Source organism: Halyomorpha halys, unplaced genomic scaffold, assembly GCF_000696795.3.
Source record: "Halyomorpha halys isolate HHAL.00 unplaced genomic scaffold, Hhal_1.1 Scaffold928.1, whole genome shotgun sequence".
Classification (NCBI taxonomy): domain Eukaryota; kingdom Metazoa; phylum Arthropoda; class Insecta; order Hemiptera; family Pentatomidae; genus Halyomorpha; species Halyomorpha halys.
This window is the reverse complement of record NW_027116508.1, coordinates 26,085-36,093: the sequence shown is the minus strand read 5'-3', so window position 1 is coordinate 36,093 and position 10,009 is coordinate 26,085. Positions and strand designations below refer to the sequence as shown.

Below are 10,009 nucleotides of genomic sequence, written 5' to 3'. Positions count from 1 at the left end.
ATATATCCTCTATTTGACGTCTAAGATCCTGTAGAATCTCTTGATTTACAAGGGAAAATCGGTTATTGCAATATCCTTCAAGAAGCGTGAGGATATCGACTATGCCCTTAGAGTATAATTAATGCTTAGTCTAACACAATAGAAATTGGTTTTATATGAATTTCTGGGAATCCTTAAAAAAAGAGCGGTTCCTTATCACTGTAGTGACATTCTGCAATATCAGAGGTTGGCATGAAAAAGCTAGCAGAAAAGTGCGCCAATCTGGTTAGAGAATGATTCTGAAGGAAAATGTTGAGTATGGCTGCTGGTTATACACAGGCCTCTTGGGAGAAGCAAAGAATAAGGCTCACTATATAAATTATTCATGGAAAAAGGATTTGTCCAAGTGAGGTTGTCACTTCCTTCGGTGTAAGAATTGGAAGAGTATTTAGTGTAACATCTCATTCGGGCTGCCAGGGAAATGGGCTGATCCAATCCTTGAATCACCTTTGTGTGGAGGCCTGTAATACCTAGTGACGTCAGCCATAATTAAAGGGATAGTTTTGACAGTTTTGAGGTACCCGTTTTTAGTCTGAGGATCCTTAAACTCTTAAACCGACAGAAGAGGGGGTTGGTGATATACGGAGACAGCTTGCTTACGTAGAAGTGTACTGGTGCTGGTTGAATGTTGAATCATGCTAAAGATATTTTGAAACTTATGTAAAAGAGAGGAGGTAGGTATAGCAGTTCTGCTGGTAAACCTCAAGATGAGGATTCATGAAAAGCTATGCAAATGGCAAACGGTTATTGGAGAGAAAACAACAAAAAAACAAAACCGCCTTTGTTGCGTCACAATGCGCCGATAAGAGGTTACCTCTCTAGAAAGTAATTTCGCATCGTCCGGTTACTATTATGTTAGTTCTCCGTTGCTACTGGCACTCGCAATCCTTCAGGAGGCTTGGTGCTGTGGCGCACAGTGGAATGAAACGTATATTGCAATGGTAGTCATACTTTAGATAGAGACGTAGTAAATCGAATGGTGAAATACTTTTAACAATCAAATCAAATTGGAAAAAAATAATATTATGAACTGCAAAAATAGTTTAATTCTTTATTTTATTTAAAAATTAGTGAAGATCTGACTTACCTGCAATTACCATTTCAACGTATTTCATTTCTTTCAGTGCATCCCATGTTATGTCGCCATTGTGCTTTTTCAAGACATCTTCTATTTCTTTATGTACCTTTTCTTGTACTTCGGGATTTGCAGAAAGTTCATAAAGTAAATAACCTAATGTTGTTGCAGTTGTTTCATATCCAGCCAATAGGAATACAAAAGAGTTTGATGTCATTGTATTATCATTCATCACAACTGTAAAAAAGTATGGTTAGTATTAATAAAATGCCAAATGTATGAATTACATATAGAGACTTTGTATTAGTAATTTATTTTTTGTATTATTGCCAGATTTATCTATCTTTTTAATATTGATGATTTAATGATTTCAATAGCTGGTATATGTTTTTTCTATCCCAAAAGCCCAAACTATCTGGATATTAGTTGGGCATTATTATTTTACCAATCAGTGGGACCAGAGTTTCGCTAGTACGGATCAGACTTTATTATACCATCCTTTATTATTTCTCTCTTTTATGGAAAACTAGAAAGTTAACGTGTTTCCTTATAAGAAGCATAGATTACTTACTTTCTGAAATGGTTCCATCCTTCAACTGCTTCTCTTCCTCCTTTCTTACTTCCATCATTAGTTGAATGAAATCATTTCTGTGAAAATTATTTTCTTCTCGGTGCTTCACGATACTCATTACCGTGTTAATAAAATATAAAGCGAATTTTCCTGGCGTAGTGCTTTTGCTCCTACGAAACAATCTGAACAAAAAGCCGAACTGTGTACTAAATGTTCGTTTCAACTTCAAAGTTCTCGATGGGGTAAATATAGTTGTTCCCAACATTTTAATTGGGGAATTCGAATCTTTCATAGCGTTTATGTTTAAGCCGAATGCACAAGATCCAATGACATCCATTGTAAAGCCAGCCATCTCCTCCCTTACCTGAAATGTAAGTGATAGGTAGTATTAGTTTTATTCATGAGCTTATATTTCAGAAATGTCCCTCTTGTATTGTTAAATATATTAGGTATTTGTGACTGGTAATATGAGTTGTAGTAAAGTTTGACCACCGGGGATAGATCCACTCTTTTTTTGTCATGTGAAAGATACTGAATTATATAGCCATGTCTGAGAAGATGAAGATTATGGTGTATGAGAAAGATATGACTTGTCGTCAACTATGGTTCTGAAACTAGGATAATATCTAAGACGTCAAAAAGGAACGAGTCTTGCCCTGGATATACAGTCCTGTGTGTATAAACGGGCAATGGAGAATACGTACTAACGGGGATTTGTGCCTTATGTATGAGAAATGCGATTTTGTTTTAATTGTATGAGGAAGATAGATCAGATGGCTCGTGTCATTTGGTACGTATGTCAAGGGAATCAATCTCCAAATGCCTCCTCGAAGACCATGCTGCTGAAAGAGGTGGCAGAGGAAGACCTGGAGTGGATATGGTGGAGAAAATTATGAGAAGGATGAAAACTTTGGTTTATTATATTTTAATTAATTTGAAATCTTTAGATTCCAGTCGATAATTGGAAGGCTAATTATATCGTGAAATAAGATAAATTAAATAGTAATAATTATATTAAAGTATTAACGAACCAGGTTCGATACTGAAACCACCAATCGCTTTCTAAGGATAAACTAAGTAAATAAATAGAAATAAAATCATAAAATCTCTAAGGGACCATCATTAGTGAATACAGAGGAAGGAATTGTTGCATTGGCCTTACCAGGCAAGTATGAGTGGACACACTAGATATTGTATTTGAGGTGTCATGACAAAATTAAACTATACAACCAGTAAAATAGCTTTGATAAAAAAATAGGGTGTAAAAATAATATTTTTTCTGTTTTCATATTAACAACCAATACAAATGTTATACATCTTGAAATATAGCATATAATTATTTAAAAACTTTACATATCTTCCTAATAAATTATCATCCCATTTTCCTTATAAAATATTGATAATATCATCGTTTGAAATTATTAAATAAGTATATATGTTTTAATTCCTTCATTTTTATCATTTATTCTTTTAATGAACCGAAAAGTATCTTATCTGGTTGTACACTAGTCCACTGTTTGGTTTCCCAGGTGGGGATTGCTTCAGGGGATTCTTAAAAAACACTGAAAATTAAATAAATGTGCAAGCAATAACATTAACGACCAACTTGGTACCAAGTTGATATAAAATTTCAATGAAGAACATCACAAAATAAATTAAATATAAAAGTAAATTCCGATTATGATTTGATACATTAAATACGAATCTCCGAAAAAAAGGGATTTTAAAATATTTGCGAGTGGAATTGAGTTTGTCTATACATTTTCGTGTATAAAGTTGAAACAACTATTCATGCAAACTTTTGCCAAACAAAAATTTTCCGGTACTTTTAGTAATACAAGTTTTTCACCTATTTCATTGGCTTAAAGAGGAACTGAAGATTAGAAAATTGGGGAAAATTGAAGGGGATAAAACCCTGCCTGAATATATTTAATACTTTGTTTTTATACCTTTCAATGTCCGAATTTATTTATTTTAATCAGATTTGTTATATTCAGTGTATTCTAGTACTGTTTTAAATCCATAAATTTTTGAGTTGCCCGGTTCCCTACGAGCTATAAAAGATTTTCATTATTTTACAGATACAAATTAAAGATCTTTCTTTTGTGGTTAAAAAAAACAAACTATTTTTCTTTTTCCTTGTCATTTGGTATGCTGTAAACGAATATGAAGTTGTTTTGTACGTTTTTGTTGACCTACTTTATCTCAGGGGTCTATGTTCTTTGGACTCTTCAATGCCAATGCTCATTAACATCCTTCAAGCTTATTTTTTTTTTTTATTCTACTTTAAATTATTTTAAAAAACTAAACAAGTATATATGTTTTTTGTACTACAAATATAAAAAAAGTCATCTTAATTTAAAGGTTTTATATTGCTTCCACATTTTTGAGAGTATAAAAGCTATGTATTCTTGCAGGAAATGAAAAATAAATGTTCTCAAAATTGAAAATGTTTACTTTTTATACAGCAAGAGACAAATTTTTGTTTCCTTTCTAAAGGATAGTTCCCTGGTATCATTTCGAAAAAAGAGTGCACTTGCGTTACATAGGCCTAAACAGATTAATCCTACTCTGTTCTTAATTTATAAACGTAATTTATTAATATCCTCTATAATAAAATATATATAATAAAGAAGATCCAAAATGACACGGATGAAGAAGCGTTTCCCATCTATTCTCATAATAATACGAAGAAAAATTGAATAAAGTTTAAATAATGATACAATGGAGAGAAATTGGATTAAGGTACAAATTATAATATAATAAAGGAAATTGATTAAAGCGCAAAATAATACAAAAATGAAAAATTGGATAAAGTGCAAATGATAATACAATATAGAGAAATTGGATAAAGTGCAAACGTTGTACTTAACTGAACTAAAATTTGGCTCTAGACTTATTCTCGAAATGTTTGAATATGAAGAAGGAATCCAGTAAATTTTATAATCGGATATCTGTCAGCTTTTTAATAAAAAAAAAAATTATAAATTCATGTATTTCTGGGAATAAATTTGAGTATAGCGATTGGTAAAAAGGGGTCCCCTATTCATCGTAGACAGTCCATGAGGGTTCAAAGGTTTGTGTATGAACAACTAACTGAGGTCGACATCTTCGAAAACAAATAATTATATAAATAGTTTTTTTTTTTTTTATTAATATTTAATAAATTTTTTGAAATATTTTTATAACCAACCTCTAAAGGCTTTCCAGCAGCTGCTTTTTGACCAATGTGCTCCACACAAACATCTGAACATTCCATAACTTGTTGTATCATTGTCTTAAGTTTGCCAGAACTGAAAATAGGACTGAGTTTGGATCTAAGTGTCTTCCAATTGTTTCCGTTTTGGTTGACTAAGTGGTTTGCCAATGGATCATTCTTGTTGTCGTCATTTGGCACTTCGCGGTCAGTAAAATACGAGAAGTCTTTTATCAAAATTTGTTCAATGAGTTCTGGATCAAGAATTAGCAACTTAGGTTTCCAAAAGCTCCATACTCCTCCATATCGTTCACCTGGGTAATAAAAATGAAGAATTAATAACATAATTAATAAGTTGATGAGTGCAATTTATCTCTCATGTTCTTTCCTCATTTATACTTTTTTCTTTTGATACGTTCAAATGTGAATATTATGAAATATGAATTTGGTGAAGAAGGCAATTGCGATGTCTACAACAACGGTTCTGGTGAACAACAAGCCAATTTCCGGTCATATAGTGCACTGATACTTTCAAGCTTTATATGTATTATTTATGCCTTGTCTTATAGTTGTGTATTTTTTCTGACCTTAAGCCGGTACTTGGTACTTATTGTTTGTTAAAATGGATAAGAATGCCGTGAAAGAGAAAGTAATATTAAGTGACAAGGATAATTACGAAGAATGGTAGTTTTAATGTGATGATTTTAGTCCAGGAATAATTACAAAACTTAAAAGATTACATGGATGCATTGATAAATATAAACGCTATATTAGGCTATCCTTCCCCGCCGGACGCGCCGCTAAATATTGCTTAATTAAACTATTTTAAAGTCTCCTCTTCCCATTTTAAGCTAATATTTCAAAAGTGATATAAGTGATAAAGTGGGCCGTCGCCCTCCAGGGTTTAGCGGGGCGGGTCCGGCGGGGTAGGATTGCCTTTTTTTGTGTTATGATCTCCTCTTGTAAGATTGCGACATGTCGTACATCGACCAACCTACTCGCTATAATTGTCTGTTTGAAAAGTCAGATAAGTAAGACTACCATGGAGGGCGGTAGTGGAGGTATTTATTGTTTCAACCAATAACAAAAACACATCAGAGGTTGCGAAAGTTAATTTGATGAAATGAAGACATAGTGAATGGTCTACCTAAGAACAGGGTTGATCTTAGCTGATGCCAAGCCCTGTGCAACCTTTTCTGCGAGCCCTGCATTTTATCAGAGAACACAAATTTGGATGTTTAACCCTATCCATCCTAGCATCCATTTAACTTTACTTTCCCTAATCCGTAACCTATATAGCTGTTCTCTTTAATTTTTAATTTAAACTAAAACTGAAAGGTAAAATATTCAATTTTATTTTAATTTTTTTAAGGTCAAAACCACTTTGGAAAGAGTTATGACGTGTATAGTCTGCCACAACGTTGTTGGGCAATTGGTAAAAGTGATAACTGACCAAATTCATACTAAAATAAGAATAAAAATAAAGAAATGAATGAAAAAAAAAGTACGTACAAATAAATAGAATCTCTATCTAAATATACACAAACAGAATGATAAAGAAAATGAACATAATCAATAATCATAATCAAATAATAATCAATGGGGATTTGACATTTATTTCGTGGTGGTCCAACGTACTGAAAACTTCACTCTTCACCATAGTTAAAACAAGTAGGTTACCTCTATATGGCCTCCAGTCCTGGGCAGAAAGGACCAGAAAAGGGGTGCCAACAAGTTTGTAATTTCTAAAAGGCTTCAGTTGCAATTTAAAGTAAATCCATTACTTAGTTTTCTATTAAGACTGAAAGTCATCGCCAGCACAATGATTGCTAGACACTTGAATCAGCAATAAACAAACAATTTAAATAAAATTCACTATTACAATGAATAAAGCTTCTTCAGTTTACCTAAAATACCGTTCACCAACTGATATTTTGGTATAGCGGTAATAAGGACAAATGTACTTACATGCAAATAAAGAAAACATATTTCTGCTTTAAAAGTTATTTGATATTAACACACACAAATTTGATCCAAATATACTCTCAACATTTATTTTCAAAAACTCTCCAACGTTTCGGCACTCAGGCCATTTCCAAGGAGACAACCTATAAAAATGTTTGTTTTTATATTAATTACATTATTCCCGCACAACATACTAATATTTTTGACTTTACCTTAAATATTGATGTCATATTCTTTAAAAAATTTTCCTGCAGGCTAATTGCCCATGTTATATTTTTAAAATAAATTAAATATTAAAATAATATTATAACAGTTTCAAACAATGCTTTCAAATTGATTATTTACTCACAAAACATTTTATATTTTAAACCTAAAACTTTTTCACATAAAATATTGTCTCTATTTTCACTTACTAAACTACCTTCAACAGGTTAGGACTCTGTTATCACCTTGTCATTAAAAATAATTTTTTTAAATCATACAATTTAATTAACGTTCAGTTTTAATTTATTTGCTTATAAATTATCATTTCTTAAACCCATATTTACTGTATTTGGGTTACTTATTACTGTATTTAAAACATTGTTTGAAACTGTTATGATATTATTTTAATAATTAATTTATTTTAAAGATATGAGATGGGCAATGAGCCTGAAGGAAAATTTTTTAAAGAATATAACATCAATATTTAAGGTAAAATAAAATTTTTAGTGTGTTATGAGGAAATAATGTAATTAATACAAAAACCACTCTCAATCATTAGAATAAATCATCAATCTGTTATTTGATATTTCAAGAACCATTGTAGAAAAAATGAAAGCTTTATAAGTGGAAATCTTCAGTTTGTAATATAAACACTTGTTAATATACTAAAAAAAAAGAAATAATAACTCGAGTAAATTGATAAATTTTATTTAGCTCACCTTTTAAGAAATTATATTGCTCTTGTTGTACTTGGCAAGCCGGAGTAACACTAAAAGTCGTTGAGAAAGAATTCCCGAAGAGTGGAAGTGGACGAATGTATTTCACATTTCTGGAAGCCCAGTAACCATAATTTTTTGTAAGCACGAAATATAAAACAGTTGTGATAACGATGAACCAAACAAATGGCTCATTTTTAAGCAGATCTAGAATAAAGTACATCTTCAGCTATGCTCTCTTTACATTTGATATAAAAAAAAAAATGTGGAGCTCTTTGAAACGGTTTTAACTAAAGAATATATACCAGCATCGTATCTTATCAATTCCCATTAGAATGACTTTTAGAAATTATCAGAATGTAAATAACTGGTTGTAGTACTGCATGATTAATATTTAAAAATTATCATTGATAAAATTAATATTAAATAATTATTAATAAATATATTAATAATTAAGTATCATCGGAAAACTTTGAAAAAGGTGAAAAAAGATATGAAATTACTCGGACAGGTTTCAGAAATAGAATGGCTTTGTTTTATTTTTATTTTTTTCCGATCCCTCTAAAACAGAAAAAAACATTAAATTAATTGATTGCATTACTTATGGTTACATAACTCAGATTGAATATTACCTTTTTCTACCAATGATACTTGAAGGTAGTGAAATACAGTGAAATACTTATCTGTTGTTTTGAAGTGTCCGTTCCATATGAATTTTACTTGGAATATTTGGAAGTGAGGGGGCTTCTTGTATTGATTGAGAAAATAACTTTATTCAGTCAAATACATCTATAAATACCTCTGAATATTTGACACAATCAGCTGATACGGGCTGTCAGCTGTTATCCTACACAGGCCGTAACTCCCCTCCACCAGCTTACGAACAATCCTCATAACTTATACTGCACAATATAATAACATATAAAAAAAATTGAAAACTATTTACAATAAACTAAAGCCAATATACAATAGGCATACAGTCATACATTAAACATACATAAATAAAAATTTATTTTATTTGTTTAGTTCTAGAAAAGAACCTCTCATTCAATATCATATAAAAGATTATATTTACAAAAAAATTTAAATTTCTACATATTAAATTCACCAAGTATACAGTATCCAGTCGACGCCCCCGCATCCCAAAATAATTTCGAATGGAAAAAACCCTGTGACTGTGTGTATGGAATGGTTGTATGTTGAGCAGCCGCAGTTCCATGGCGTCATCAGTTTCCAGTCCCCTTTCTAGCTGGTACACTCGTAGGTGGTTACTCAAAGTGCTATGGGGTCGCCCTATCCCTCCGCAGCTTTTTGGATGTTGAGAAGTGTTGAATTGCCACACCACTTACAATATTCTCATGTCCTCTGTGATGCTTGCATTGACAAATTTTCTCCCACTGTATGAAGAAATATTTTCGGGCACGCCATAAAATTAGAACCTCGTAAAACAGCCTCCGGTGATCTATCTTGTGGTAGGTATACCATGGCCACCTTACTGAATACATCGATTATGACTGTGACCCTCTTATAGGGTTTCCAGGTGAAAGAATCCACCTATTAGTCGTTGAGCGGCGCGTTCGCGGTAGGGGTCTCTTCTTGAGCTGCACAGGGTGGGTGCTGATCAAACTTCAAACAGAGGCACACCTCGAATTTCACAAGAATCAAGAGTTGGATCTTTGCCCATACGAATCTGGTGATTCCCTGCTTTCAAGTCTAAGGTGTTAAAGATTTTAGCCCCTCCTAGTTTGTCAAGGATACCCTCAAACCTCGGTATGGGATACTTCTTATCGATGTTATCATCGTTGAGATTACGATAATCGATGACCACCTTATACTTCTCCTCGTTCTCACCTAGCGTGGGCTACTTCTGCACCGCCCACAACGGACTATTATAGGATGACATAATAATAATAATAATAATTTTTATTTATTCTGGGATTGATCCTTTTAGAATAATGTACAGGCGTCAAAATTTGGTTTCAGAGCCTTAGAGTGAAATAGAAAATAAAAATGAAATTATAAAGTGTCATCAAATATAATAAAATAATGAATTTAAAAAGATAAAAATGAACAACAATAATTAACAGAATATATAAAGTAAGAATAGAATAAATAAAGTAAAACCATATGTCATATCATAAAACATAACTTGACAAATACTTCTGATAATAAGTAATAGAAAAAAAAATCAAATATACTAAAAAAAATTGGAAAATTTTTCAGACTGATCTAGAAAACGTACT

General features: G+C 32.0%; 1 protein-coding gene across 1 annotated transcript in view; it reads right to left on the bottom strand.

The window, feature by feature from the left end:
* Positions 1-8,051, bottom strand: part of LOC106687209 (probable cytochrome P450 6a14) — a 10,328-nt gene extending 2,277 nt beyond the window's left edge. Inside the window, exons 1-4 of the mRNA XM_024359448.2 lie at positions 7,770-8,051; positions 4,879-5,195; positions 1,686-2,049; positions 1,127-1,351 (exon numbers count right to left, since the gene is read on the bottom strand). Coding sequence (XP_024215216.1) covers positions 1,127-1,351; positions 1,686-2,049; positions 4,879-5,195; positions 7,770-7,989 — 1,126 coding nt within the window. The 5' untranslated portion in view covers positions 7,990-8,051. The remainder of the gene's footprint in view (positions 1-1,126; positions 1,352-1,685; positions 2,050-4,878; positions 5,196-7,769) is intronic.
* Positions 8,052-10,009: the final 1,958 nt, after the last annotated feature.